Genomic DNA, 14,821 nt, shown 5'->3' with positions numbered 1-14,821 from the left:
GCATGTAGTAAATGTAGAGTTTGCAAATATCTTCTCTTATTTTGTTAGTTCTCTTTGCACTCTGTTATTTCCTTTGCTGTGTATAGACTTTTTTAATTCTGATATAATCCCATTTTCTGTTTTTGCTTCTATTTCTTCATACCCAAAAATGAGGCAGTATATGTTAGGTCATATCCAGAACCATCATAGTCCAGACCAATATAATGGAATTTCATGCATGCTTCTATGCTTTCTTCTAGAAGTTTCGCAGTTTGAGAGCCTACATTTAAGCCTTTCGTATACTTTGAATGGACGTTTGTGTCTGGGGAGAGACAAGAGTCTGTTTTCATTCTGTATAGTTGTACAGTTTTCCCAGTGGCATTAACAGAAGTGATTGTTCTTTCCCTATTGTGTGTTCTTAGCACCTTTGTCAGAACAGCTGTCTGTAAATGCCTGGGTTTGTTTCCGGGCTCTCTGTTTCATTCCCCTGGTCTGGTCCCATGGAATGCCAAGACAATGGCTCCTGGGTCACTGCAGTTCATGTTGTCTTTAAAAAGGAGTAGTGCCATGCTTCTCGCCTTATTATTTTTCTTGTAGATTTCTTTGGTTATTCTGGATCTTCTGTGGTTCCATACTGTTGCTACAAAGCAATGTCTACTCCTCCTCCCAAAGTCTTAATAACCAACCTGAAACATGATTTCCCCCAAAGTTCACTCCAGAGAGCCCCTGTGTCTATGGCATCCTTACAGAATATAGAAGTAAGAGATTACTTACATGGTTATGTGCTCTTCTTCTCCAACTAGCTGTACCTGAAAAGCCTTACCCAGTAGCCATGGCAGGCCTCCCACAGGCCCATCTAGTCTCTCCTAACTGATAGGCTGTGTATACTCCAGCCCCTCCCCCAAACCACACGCAGCGTTGCCAGTGGGAAGAAGTAGTTGAGAGTTGAGGATACTCACTCAAGCAAGTATCTCCTTGCTGTGCTAGGGTATACACCACCAACAGCTCAGCTGAGATGAACTTTTGCAAGGGCAACACAGCTAAATACTCCAAGATGGCAGTTGTTTGGCACGGAGGACAGCAACTCACAGCACATTGTAAAAGAAAAACTAATAATAATTAAGAGGCAGAGCCAGGTTTGAAAAAGCCATCTACTACTATAGGAACTCCATAAAATGTATCAATATGCATCTAGTAAAAGTTTAAATGGAGATGGGCGGTGGTGGCGCACGCCTTTAATCCCAGCACTCGGGAGGCAGAGGCAGGCAAATCTCTGTGAGTTCGAGGCCAGCCTGGTCTACCAGAGCTAGTTCCAGGATAGGTTCCAAACTACAGAGAGAAAAAAAAGATTTTAATAGAGTAATCCTATGTTCTAGTTAGGTTTCTATTGCTGTGATTAAAAAAAAAAAAAAAAAGGCCTGACCAAAAGGAACTTTTGAGCGAAAACTATTTATTTTACCTTAAAACTTACAGTCTGTTATGCAGGGATAGGACAGGAACTAAAGTAGAGACCATGGAAAAATGCTTGTTTATCTTGCTTTCTTATACCACTAGGGACCTCCTCCCCAGGGGTGGTACCACCCACAGCAGTCAAGAAAATTCTTCACAGACCTGCTTGCAGGCTAAACTGATAGCGGCATTTCTTTAACTGATATTCCAACTTACGTCAAGTTGGCAAAGGACCAACCAGAACGCCCTGTAACAGGAGAACAGTGCTCCCAGCTAGATACCACATGCTGGAATGGGTTACTATTTTCGAGGTTTTGGCCAATGAGGTCCCATAAATCCCCCAAACATTAATGGCTATTGTCATTGCTCTAGATTGCCACCCAGAACTTGATGGTAGGATGCTAATGACACCACTTCCATGGGATCGTAGGTTTGCTTGGATAATATGTTTTAACAGTGTTGACTCTTCGAGACTACTTATACACAATACCCTTCTGTCTGTCTGTCTCCAGTTTCATCAGTGTCTTATAGTTTTCACTGTAGAGATCATTGGTTAGATCTATTTCTAAGTGTTTTGTGTAGCTATTGTAAATGGGATTTTTGTTGAAGGCTTTAGAAATGCTGCTGGCTTTTTATGTTGATTTTTGTACTTATTTACTTTTAGTTCATGATCATAACTTGTAGAATCTTCAGAGTTACCTACTTTTAAAATCATGTCATCAGAAAATAACAGTTTAATTTCTCCCTTTCTTGCCCTTTGCTTAATTCCTTCACATATATAATATTTCCTCTAGACATGTCTTATTCCAAATCAGCGTGTTTCTGGTGGCTGATTCCTTTGAACTTATTATCTGGTTGATTATTTTTATTTGGATTTTTAGTAAGTACTTCAACAATATCAACATTTAAAACCCCAGTCACTGTGTGCCCTGAAGAATGGGTCCTGGCATTACATTTCCGCTCTCTGGCTACAAGAGTTGAGAGGACAAAATGCATTGAGTCTTCTGCGGTAGAGGCAGGTCTTTTAATGAGTTTGGACTCTGCATGCTTCAAGAAGTCAGAGATTACAGAAGTCACCCAATCTTACCACTCCATCTCCCTCAGTGTCGTCGTTTCCCCTGCCCACCCTGGAAACATGTGACCACTGTAGCTTCAGCAAGCACCCATGGCGGCCGCTCTGTTTAATGTGTTCACGTGCTCTGTAGCTCTGTCTGCCTTTCCCCTGGATCAGCGGCAGGGTCAGTAAGGATCTACAGGATACCAAATAGTATATGCAGGGTAAGGAAGCCTACCCTAGACCCCTGCATTTAGATGTTTCTATCTTTAAAAAAAAAAAAAGCAGTTAACCACAAGCAACATATTTTTAATTGTCTAAATCACTGTGTGTGTGCCTGTACATACATGTGTCTGTAAAATACACTGGAGAAGCAGCAAATGCATCATTAGGCATACCCACAGGAGATTTTAGACAGCTTCATAGTAAAACTACTAATAATAATTAGGGAAGGGATAGCACATGTCCTTTGCTACTTGGAGGCTACAACCATTGAAATGACAGCCAGATTGTGTAGATCTGTATACCCTAACTCTTTCTGAACCAGGAGTTAATTTCTTCTTGACAGTTGTCACCATCTTTGTTTTGTTTTTGTTTTGTTTTTTTTTTGTAAGATTAGGTATGACATGATGATGGAAAATCCCAAGTAGGGGAACTGGAGAGGCAGCTCAGAGATTAAGAGCACTGGCTATTCTTCTAGAGGTCCTGAGTTCAATTCCCAGCAGCCACATGGTAGCTCACAGCCATTATAATGAGATCTGGTGCCTTCTTCTGGCATTCAGGCAGACATACAGACAGAACACTATATATATAATAAATGAATGAATCAAAAAGAAAAGGAAGGAAGGAAGAAAGGAAGGAAGGAAGGAAGGAAAAATCCCAAGTAGGGCTGGGCATAGTGGTGAACATCTTTAATCTCAGCACTTGGGAGATTAGAGGCAGGCAGATCTCTGTGAATTTGAGGACTCTCTGGTCTACATTGGTGAGTTCCAGGACACCCAGATGTACATAGTGAGACCCTGTCTTGAGAAGAAAAATAGAAGAAGAAGCAGGAGGAGGAGAACTATTCCAAGTAGAAACCATGGAGAGGAGAGATTTTCCATGTTTCTTTTAACATTGTAAGGAGAAACTGGTTTTAAAACTCCATAGAGTGCATTTTTGACAGGGCCACCCTGCCATTTTTGTGGTTGACAAGAAAATGCTAATGCTTTCCTTGGCTTCAAGAAGAGTCACAGCACCCCCTCTTGTGTACACTGGCTCTCGACAGGACCGATGGGGACAGTAATGAATAGGCTTCCCATTGTTCTGTGCGTTTTTGCCAGGACATTTCATCGGTGTAAACAGTGAGCCTTTTGTCATCTTGCTTCGCCCCTTGACCCTGGTGGTTCTGTTCTGCTCGTGCCGTCAAGTACGGAGGTGGCAGGCACAAGACAGGCACTAATTATTGGACGCGGAAGCATTGCTGACCCAGGACGAGATTAACTGCTCCTCTGCGGTTTTTATTCCAGGGCATTAGCACTGTCTGGTTATCTTGCTTTGGTTGAGAAATCCAGGACAATAGCAGTGCTGATGGTAACGTTGGCGATTTCCCTGTTTGTTTTGCAGGTCACGGCCAGGGGCTTTGGGCCACTGCTCCAGTTTGCCTACACTGCCAAGCTGTTACTCAGCAGAGAGAACATCCGCGAGGTCATCCGCTGTGCCGAGTTCCTGCGCATGCACAATCTGGAGGACTCCTGCTTCAGCTTCCTGCAGACACAGCTCCTGAACAGCGAGGATGGCCTGTTTGTGTGCCGGAAGGACAGCGCGTGCCAGCGCCCCCAAGAGGACCATGGGAACTCTGCAGGAGAAGAGGAGGAGGAGGAAGAGACGATGGACTCAGAGACAGCGAAGATGGCTTGCCCCACCGACCCCATCGGCTTTGAGGCTGCTGCCATTCCTGTAGCCGAGAAGGAAGCCTTGCTACCTGAGTCTGAGGTACCCACAGACACCAAGGAAAACTTAGAAAAGGATGCGTTGACACAGTACCCTAGATACAAGAAGTACCAGCTTGCATGTACCAAGAATGTCTACAGTGCGTCCTCACACAGTACCTCAGGGTTTGCAAACACGTTCAATGAAGACAGCCCAGGCAATAGCCTCAAACCTGGACTCTCCAGGGGACAGATTAAGAGTGAGCCACCCAGTGAAGAGACCGAGGAGGAGAGCGTCACACTCTGCCTGTCTGGAGATGAAACTGACATCAAAGACAGACCTGGGGATGTTGAGATGGACCGGAAACAGCCCAGCCCTACCCCTACCCCCAGTACCCCTATAGGAGCCACCTGCCTGGACAGATCCAGGAATGTGTCCTCACCTTCCTGTCTACGGTCTCTGTTCAGTATAGCAAAAGGTGTGGAGTCGTCTGGCCTGCCCGGTACATCTCAGCAACACTTTGTCAGGAGTTCGGCGTGCCCTTTTAACAAGGGGATCTCTCAGGGTGACCTTAAAACTGACTACACCCCTTTCACAGGGAATTATGGACAGCCCCACATGGGCCAGAAGGATGTGTCCAACTTCACGATGGGGTCGCCGCTCAGGGGGCCTGGACCGGAGGCTCTCTGCAAACAGGAGGGAGAGCTGGACCGGAGGAGTGTCATCTTCTCCTCGAGCACGTGTGACCAAGTGAACACTCCAGTGCATTCGTATTCTGGGGTGAGCAATTTGGACAAAGACCTCTCCGAGCCGGTGCCAAAAAGTCTATGGGTAGGGACTGGCCAGTCCCTCCCCAGCTCACAGGCCTACTCCCACAGCGGACTGATGACTGACCACTTGCCAGGCAGGATACGGCCCAACACCAGCTGCCCGGTGCCAATCAAAGTCTGTCCTCGCTCTCCTCCACTAGAGACCAGAACCAGGACCTCCAGCTCCTGCTCCTCCTATTCCTATGCAGAGGATGGGAGCGGGGGCTCCCCCTGCAGCCTCCCTCTCTGTGAGTTCTCCTCCTCACCCTGTTCCCAGGGAGCCAGATTCCTTGCCACAGAACACCAGGAACCGGGCCTGATGGGAGATGGGATGTACAACCAAGTCCGACCCCAAATTAAATGTGAGCAGTCTTATGGAACCAATTCCAGTGACGAATCTGGATCATTCTCAGAAGCAGACAGTGAGTCGTGTCCTGTGCAGGACAGGGGCCAGGAGGTAGGGAATCCACCTGAGTTCAAACGTATGACCTACTGTCTCAGTCCTTGACCTGAATTGTTCCTCTCAAGCATCATTCTCAGACTGTTTGTATGTGTTGTCTTAGTTAGGGTTACCATTGCTATGATGAAACACCATGACCAAAACACAAGTTGGGGAGGAAAGGGTTTATTTGGGTTACACTTCCATATTGCTGTTCATCATCAAAGGAGGTCAGGACAGGGCAGGATCCTGGAGGCAGGAGCTGATGCAGAGGCCACGGAGGGTTGCTGCTTCCCGGCTCACTCCTCCCCAAGGCTCTCTCTGTCTGCTTTCTTATAGAACCGAGGACCACCATCCCAGGGATGACCCTACCCACAATGGGCTGGGCCCTCCCTCATCAGTAACTAATTAAGAAAATGCCTTACACCCAGATCTTACGAAGGCATTTTCTCAATTAAGATTCCCTCCTTCCAGATAACTAATTTGTATGTCAAGCTGACATAAGACCCACCAGCACCCCATGTCAAGTTTAAAGGTGACAGTCAATGGTCTGGTAGCAGGAAGTAGACTGTCCCTTCCTTCCTTGGAAGCAGAATGCTGCAAGGTAATTCCAAATTACTCCCTTCAATCTTAGAAAGCCCTCTGTGTCTAACCTGGATTCCAGTGCTCAGTGAGCAGAGGCAAGCTGAATGCAACGCATGTAAGTGTGTTGAGGGGGGTGCTTTCGGTCTCCTCCCTTTCTCCTCCCCTATCTTCTACCGACTTTGGAAGGATGACCTCATGTTTGCTTTTCAGCCCTTCATTTTGAAGGGCAATGTATAAGCTCCTTCAAAGTGATGAATTCGAGCTGAATAGAGCCTGCCAAACAGGTGCTTTTCCTGCACCTTGTAAGTATTTCTTGTCAACAAGACACAGGGTAGCTCTGTCTCTATCACAGTGCCGATGACAGAATGTTTATCATCCATCCTAGACATGGGATCCCTGCAGAAGTACCCTCGTCAACACACACAGCTGTGTCAGGGCTCACTTCCCAAGCTCCCACCAGTGATAAGAAGACATTCATTTAGTGGATAGTGTTTCTGTCCAGCCTGAAAGCATTGTGCTTTGTCGATAAAACGTATATAAAGACTTCATCTGTGGATCACTGTCTCTGGGAGCAGGAGTGGGGACAGTACTGGCTACATCATAAGCAAGACTCACATAACTACGAGAAAGAAGAGTGGGCGTCCCAGAGGTCCCTAGTTCCCTAGTAATTTGAATGTTGCCTAGACAGATCTAAGCATGTCTAGGTCGTGACCTGGTATCTACTGCACTGCCTTGCTGATTGACAGAGACCCACCCAGAGACTGCCGCTGTGGCTCACCTGTCTCGGGAACAGAAGTGAGCAAACCCAGTGACAGGTTTTGCCCCGTGTCTGAAAAACACAGAAAGAAGACATATGGGTTGGGGCGGTGGCCCCATGGCAGGGTGCTTGTCTGCCTTGGCCTGGTCATGGATTCAGTCCCTGAAAAAAAAAATGAGAGAAGGGAGGAAAGAGAGAGGAAGGACAGGAAGGGAGGGAGCTGCCCAAGAGGCCAGTGCGCTCCGTACTTGCCTGCTTTTCAGTGTTTCTTGCTCAGCAAAGGTTAGCTCTGCCAGACAGCAGGAATGCGTGAGAGGCGAGGTGAGGTAGCCGCAGAGCCCCGTGGGGTTGATTCAGCATCCACAGGACCGGGATCTCTAACTTCAGGCATGTTTTGAAGATGGACTCCAAAGCTGCCTAGAGCTAGCTGCAGACACACCCTGGCTTCACTTCCTCTTCTTTGCTAGCCTGCCTGGTCCCGGCTTTCCTGTTAGTGTCTGGCAGAAATAGAGAAAGACAGAAAACCACTGAAAAGGATTTGATTTAAACAATAGAAATTATAAAGGCACTGTGAATGGGTGGCCTTCCTGTCCGTATCTTCTCCCCTGGAGTTTGGGATGGGGTTACCATCGATGCCCGAGACATGCAGCCCTGTTCCTAACAGAAGAGTGAGACTTCCAAAAACCAAGAGCAGGTTGTGTTCTCACCTCGTGCCTTCTTTCCTCTGACAGCTTTTGTGAGGTTTGCTTTTTGTCCCTGGAACTGTTTTAAGTTTGCCTCATGTAGAAAGCTAATCACAGAGTCAGCTCCATCCCACAGCTGATCTTCCCAACAACTGGCAGAGTCAGGACAAATGCTTCTGAGCCTTTGAGGTCTTTTGAAGACCCTACACTTAGCCCAGGAAGTCATGTTTCTTAGGAACTATCAGTTTCAGATACCCAAGATATGCCAGCTGGGTGGTGGTGGCACATGTCTTTAATCCCAGCATTCTGGAAGCAGAGGCTGGTGGATCTCTATCAGTTCAAGGCCAGCCTTGTCTACAACGTGAGTTCCAGGATAGCCAGGATTACACAGTGAAACTCTTGTCTTGGAGGGAAAAAAACAAATAACAAAACAGATAGCCAATGCCATCCATAGACACATTTTCTTCTCTGTTGGACTAGGTCAATCTCCACCTTAGAACTGAAAACCATGACACAGGGGGAGGAATCATTCAACCCATGAAGCAGCCACAGACAGGACAAGTCTCCCCTTAAAATGCCCTTGCATTTAATTTTTATTTTTACTTTTCAAAACAAACCTGTAAAGCATTCATAAGCAGTGAAGGACACATTTGCCAAAACTCCCTGCCGTTTCATGAGTCACACGCCAACCCTCTCGGTAGCTTGTGTTGGGCAGGAGGAGGCTAGCAAAGCTGAGGTTTTTCCCCAGTGGTGGAAGTTACTTCCCAGAACCACCCAGGCCCTCGGCATGAAGGCCCCCTGGGAGTTAATGACTTGCTTCAGGAGTGACTTGGCGTAGGTAGAAGTTCTGCCCCCAAATACACCAAGTTCCCATGAGTTTTAACTTGTTTTCTTGAACTGATCCATAAGATACAATAGTATCTATCTTGAATTCTAACCAGATAGGGTTTGAGTGTTTTCTTCCAAGTAAACCACAAGACACAACCGAGTCTGAGATAAAACCTGGGGCTCCTCTCTCAACCGGCCACCTGCGTAGATAGCCCTGCAGCGTCTCTCCATCTTCTGAGCCAAAATGCTGGACCAGAAGAAAAACATTAACATGCCTTGCTTTCTGTAAAATCTATGACCGTGTTAAATAACTCTCCAAGGGCATAAAACAGACTTTTCCCATCCTTGTTCTCCCTTCCCTAGCTTTGAAAAAGCTTCAGTTACTGGGTTGGAGAGTTGACTCAGCAGTTACAAGTACTGCCTGCTCTTTTGGAGGGCCCAGGTTCGATTCCCAGCGCCCACCCACATGGCGGAGCACAGCCTTCTTCTGTAGCTCTGGCCTCTGCAGGTACTGCATATTCATGGTGCACTGACCCAACATACATGTAGGCAAAACACCTACACACATAAATCATAAATTTTTAAATAAAATACAATTTCCATACCATAAAATTCACCCTATGAGAATGAAAAGCTCAGTGTTTTTACTATTTTCGCAGTGTTCTGCAACCATCCCCAAGTTTGTGTCCTAGCATAGTTTCTTCAGCCAGCTGTTCCCCAGTAGCAGGTGTTCCTCATGGCTCCTTTCCCTCCACCCCAGGTGACCACCCGTCCACCCCCGTCCTGTGTAAATGGTATTTGGCTTTCTTCACTTAGGATAGCATTTTCAAAGCTTATCTCTTCTGTAGATAGACCCATCTGGTGTATTTTGGTATATCAGAGCTCCATCCTTCTAATTGCTGATATATTTTGTTAGGCCATACCGCATTTTATGGATCCATCATTGCTTGAGGGAGTTTTGGCTGGTTCTGCTTCCTGGGTATTTTTTAGAATGGTGTTATAAGCATTTGCATGCCAGGTTTTTGTAGACAGGCTTCCAGTCCCTTTGTTACCTGTCTCTAAGTGGACTTGTTGGATCATGTGATGTCTCTATCTGTGGCCATTTGAGGAACTACACAGCCATTTCCATGGCAACTATACTTTTTTTTTTTTTTTGCATTCCCTCCAATCAGTCTAGGAGGGATCCAGTTTGTCCTCTCTCTGCCAATACTTATTCTTCTCTGTCCGTCTAATGGATAGGACATGGCATCTCCCTATGTTTACCAGTCTGTTTTAGATTTTGAAAGCCGTACAAAAGACACAGTCCTCTTCCAAGTGTCGGTGCCCTATTAAGTTCCCAAAGCCTTTCTAAGTGACTGTGGTTTCAGGAAAGAAACACTGGGAAGATGGTTTATTTCCATATCCAAAGGCCCTGGTTAGCTGGACTTTCTTTATTGACATGCTTCATTTGGAGAGGAATAAAAGCGTATGATAGTAGCTGGGCATAGTGGCATGTGCCTTGTAATCCCAGTTTAGGAGATGGAGGCAGGAGGGTCATAAGTTCGAGGCCAGCCTGAACTACGAGGCCCTGTATTAAACAAAACAAAATGAAAAGGGAGGGATGTGTGTGAGGGAGGGGAGCCACCATTGAAATAGTACAGAATAGCCGTGTCTAATTCTTCTCATGAAATTACTGAGTTGGATATTCTGTTTATTTTCATTTTTTCTTTCTTTGATAATTTTTAAACCATTATTCTGTTATTCTTTGACAATTTCACACACATATATAATATACTTGTCTTTTTCTTTGTTCCTTCCTTCCTTTTCTTTTTGAGACAGAGTCTCTCTATGTAGCTCCAACTGTCCTAGAACTCAGTCTATAGACCAGGCTGCCTCTAACTCACAGAGACCTGCCTCTGCCTCCCAAGTTTAAAGGTTTATCCCACCATACCCAGCTTATTTTGGTCATTTTTAATCCCAGTTATTCTCTCTCATCCCTTCCTGCCCCCATGAACCCCTTCTTCCCAGTTAACTTGATAACTTTCTGTGTAAGATTTTTATAGTCATCCCTGTGATTTGTTTCTGCAAGTGTCTGCAATTGATCTGCTTAATAAAAAGAAGACTTTGAATGGCAGCATAGACGTCAGCTGTGTTCATAATCAAAATGGAATGTTTATGTTGTCTAGAACATTCTCAGTGTTTGGGATTCCTAATGTTATATGTCTGGACACCATATAACAAGGAAAGATGGGTCTTAGCTCACTCACAGAGCAATTCCTTTCTCTGTATGTTATCTCATTTTATTCTTCACAGCCGTTCCAATGAGACAAGTATTATCTCTGACTCACAGAACCTCAAAAGGTTCAGGACAGAGAGAATGAGTTACCTGGGACCACATAGCTAGTAGTCTTTGTAGTCTTCAGAGTGAACCCTGGTGTCTGGGGTACCGAGTAGAAGGGAGGTGATGCAGGAGCATCTGTCTCTTGGTCTTGGTGAGCCCATATATTGTCATGGCCTCCAAGGTGCCCGCTCAGTCTGGCACTGTGTGCCTAATGGCTTCAGCTCATATCTGGTAAGACCCAAGAAGGGAAGCAGGAAAGCTTCACAGTCCGTTCTTCTATTTCTCCACCCTCCTTCTCCAACATCCTTCAGCCAGCAAACTGGAAGCAGCAGGCAGTAAAATGTGTGTTCACAGACTTGGTGAAGCAAGGTAGTGAGCGTCGCTTTCCCGGTTCCGTGAAAACGGCAGAGCAAACATTGCAGAGAAATCCATCAAGGCAAGATAGGCATTGTTTCGGAGTGGGAACTTTTCTTCTTTTGTCTCATAGATGAGTTCTGCATAGGAAGTGGTGTTTTTGATTATATTTTTAATGGAGATGGGGAGGGTAGCTTAAGCTCCAGGATGTGGGCGGTTGTTAGCAAGTAGTTTTCTGACTGATGAAAAGGAAACACTGCCTCCCAGGTCTGCCTGAAGCTTGTCCAACCTCCCTGGTCCAGGCTTTCTTTCTGGCCATGCAGATGTGCTGAGAGGGCAGGTTTAGGTTTCATGCATCCTTCAGCAGGTCCTCTGCCCTTTGCTATCTCTAGAGCAGAGGTCCGTGGTTGCGCTGCAGGAATCAAAGTCTAACCTCCCTTGGGAATTCTTTGCTGGGCAGTATAGGTCCCATACTGGAAAATGACCTCTAATCCTGCACTCCCTGTGAGTTCCAGAGGTTTGAGAAGAGTCAGCACTTTGGTACAAGATTGGGTACAACCAACAGGAACGTATTGTGCAAACCACAGCCATGGCCTGTAGTGCCCTCTTTGGCCCTTGGTCTGCTGACTCAGTGGCTATTCCTGAGTCTCTGAGCCTTAACTGAGAACTGACAACTTAAGAGAGGCATCACCTACAAACCCGCAGGCACGTCTGCTGCGCAGCCTCCCAACCCACAGTCAGCTGAATGTAACTGCAGGCCGTTCAGACAGGCGGCGGTGAGAGCCCGCAGAATGTTTCTTCGTGTCCTATTGTCTGTTCTGCGCTGTCTCTGGGGACCCAGAGAGTAAACACCTCTGATGGGAAGTGCAGTGTGGAAGGATGTGTTGTGCAGGAGCAGTGACTCAAACAGCAAGCCCTACGAGCTTTTTGTGTGGGCTGCTGTATTCAGCTTCTGGAAGAAAGAGAAGACCGCCTTGGCCTTCTTTGTGCTTTTCAAATTTGCAAGGCCCTGCCACATTACCCGGCTTCCAGCCCTGGGCGGGGAACGTGTGTGTCCACAAAAGCCTATGAGAAGAACTTTCCTAGTCGAAGGCCTGGGGCTGCTGCTAGTCTCCAGGAGTGCCCATTGACTTAGAAACACAGAAGGGACGGGATGAAGCCTCTCTGCCCCTTGGGGAGCACAGCAGGTGCTCCCACCTGTAGTCACTGTAAGTTCTTCCTTTCGGTATGGCTATCAAAACTAAAAACACAAATCCACCACAAGAATGAGGTTCCCTCTCCCCTGGTAGGAAAGAAAGCCCACGGTTGACTCCTTTCTTCACCCCCTGACCCACTTTAAAGAGCAGCATGATTGCAAAAGCCCTGATGAAATTTTCTGTGGGGTTTGCATTTGCTTCCAGGACTTTGACACTGCCTTTGTTGATTTTCCCTTTCTCCTGCCAACCCTCCGTCTATCTACCTGTGTTGTGTTTGCTGTCTAGATCATTTTAAAATACAATAGCGTTTGGTGCGGAAGCCCTTTTGACTCTCCTTGTGATTTGTACTATTGGCGTGTTTTCTTTCAGAAAATAAGTCAATACGATCTGGAACTGAAGCAGGGTGGCTCCATTGTCAGCAGACGTAGGAGTCCCATGAGCCCTAAGAGTGTACACAGCCTTTGTAATGCCCAAATTCAGTGCCTCTAATATTGACGTCTGTGCTGCTGAGGAACCATCTAGGATCTGACTATCTGTTTACAGTTATCCGAAGGGAAATTAGCAGTCTTCCATATCAGTATAAGCCTTATAGAAACACAGCCCCACAAAGCAAGGAACTGTTTGTCCTGGCTGCTTGTGTTTAGCACTCAGAGCAGGGCTGGGCCCACAGTGGTGTAATTATTCCCCTGTAGTTTCCTGTTCGTGGGCTGAAGTTTTGCAGATGTCGTGGGACTCACATTCACTATGTGGGGTTCAAACCAGAGCATCCTCTGGGAGCTTTCCACAAATGCCACATGGAATAAGCTCTCAGCTAGGAAGTAACCCGACGAAGCATGTTCCCCCGAGCATGGGAAAGGCAAATGATTCTTTAATGGGCTTGGCTTACCTTTGTGCGTGGTGGGCAACTGGGCACAAAGGCCAGGACTGCTGGGCCTTATGTCTGTGTGACACAACTGTATTCCCGAGCTTAAGCTAGAAGAGCCACGTCCTTGGCCTCTTAGAGAACACAGACTCAACACTCCACCGTCTGAAGACTAACAAATAAGGCTGCTGTCTTCGCTAGAATATTTTGAGCAATGACACCTAGGCCCACAGGCTTTTTCTAGGGACCGTTTCTCCTGAGAGCTGTATGAAATTAATGGCTGCCTCCCCACATGCCTTTTATGAGGGCTCATCCGAATTGTGATTTACTAGAACAAATAAATGTACTTTGGATTTAAAATTTTTATCAATATATTTTTTCATTAACAACTTATATAAATTGCATGTTATAAATATTTTATGTATTGGGATAAATAACATGTTCTTGGAATTAAATTCACCTGTTTTGTTTTATTTTATTTTTATTTCATTTAATGTGACTGCTGTCAATTTGTTTTGTTTTGTTGTGGTTTGGGGGTTTTGATTTTTTTGGTGGTTTTTTTTTTTTTTTTTTTTTTTTTTGGCAGGGGTAAGTGTTGTTTTGGGTTTTCCCAAACTCACAAAGATCCTCCTGCCTCGGCCTCTTGCCTCTCAACTGCTGAGATTAAAGGTGTGAGCCACCATGCTAAATTAGCCTTCCTGACTGATAGTGTTAGCCTAACTCATACCATTTAGGCTTATAGTGCCACCTGCTGGCCCGCCAAAAACAAAATTTGAATGTGAGGAAAAAGTAGCCTGAACCAGGTCGTTGGTGGTGGGCACGCCTTTAATTCCAGCACTCAGGAGGCAGAGGCGGGTGGATCTCTGTGAGTTTGTGGCCAGCCTGGTCTACAAGAGCTAGTTCCAGGACAGGCTCCAAAGCTACAGAGAAACCCTGTCTTGAAAAAAAAAAATTAAGGAACCTGAGCTGGGTGTAGTAGCCCAGGCTGGCCTCTAGCTCCATGTGTAGCCGAGGATGCCCTTGAGCTCCTGGTCCTCCAGCCTCCACCTCCTGGGATTACTGAGATTGCAGCTTTCCAGGAGCCGCAGAAACATAAATGGTTGAGGAAGTCCCCAAACCATCAGCGCCGCCTCAGCGACGGCAGGAATAAACCCTTAGACGTTGCAGACCTGAGCCCCAAAGCCTGTGGTCCTGATGAGGCTCTAGAGATGGGGAGCCTGGGTTTGTGTCTCACCTTCTGCGTTAGGCATGAATCCAATGCTTTAGCCCAGGCTGGTCTCAAACTCAGTTTGTAGCTATGGATAGCCTTGAATATCAAATTTTCATGCCTCTACTTCTGGGTTTATAGACATGTGTCAGGCCTCTGTAGTTGCTGTTCTTAAGAAATAATACATACCAGAATTTAACAACACAGAGAAGACACCTCCAAGGGCATGTCATTCTCTCTTTATTGTTTTGGGGTTTCTTACTTATTTTTACTTTATGGTTGTTTTGTCTGTGTGTATGTCTGTCTGCATATCTACCCGAGTGCCTGGTGTCCACAGAGGAGGAAAGGACATTGGATCCCCTGGAACTGGAGATACAGATGGTTGTGA

The 14,821-nt window shown here is 46.1% G+C and overlaps 1 protein-coding gene across 1 annotated transcript in view; it reads left to right on the top strand.

The window, feature by feature from the left end:
• The window catches only part of Bach2 (BTB domain and CNC homolog 2), a 322,404-nt gene that overhangs the window by 300,641 nt on the left and 6,942 nt on the right, over positions 1-14,821 (top strand). Inside the window, exon 5 of the mRNA XM_041667321.1 lies at positions 4,088-5,659. Within this exon, the coding sequence (XP_041523255.1) occupies positions 4,088-5,659 (1,572 nt within the window). The remainder of the gene's footprint in view (positions 1-4,087; positions 5,660-14,821) is intronic.

The sequence above is a fragment of the Microtus oregoni genome, unplaced genomic scaffold, assembly GCF_018167655.1.
Source record: "Microtus oregoni isolate MIOR12 unplaced genomic scaffold, Mior012 000017F_ref0000208, whole genome shotgun sequence".
NCBI classification, from domain to species: domain Eukaryota; kingdom Metazoa; phylum Chordata; class Mammalia; order Rodentia; family Cricetidae; genus Microtus; species Microtus oregoni.
Note: the sequence above shows the minus strand (reverse complement) of the source record. Positions and strands in the feature narration are given on the sequence as shown.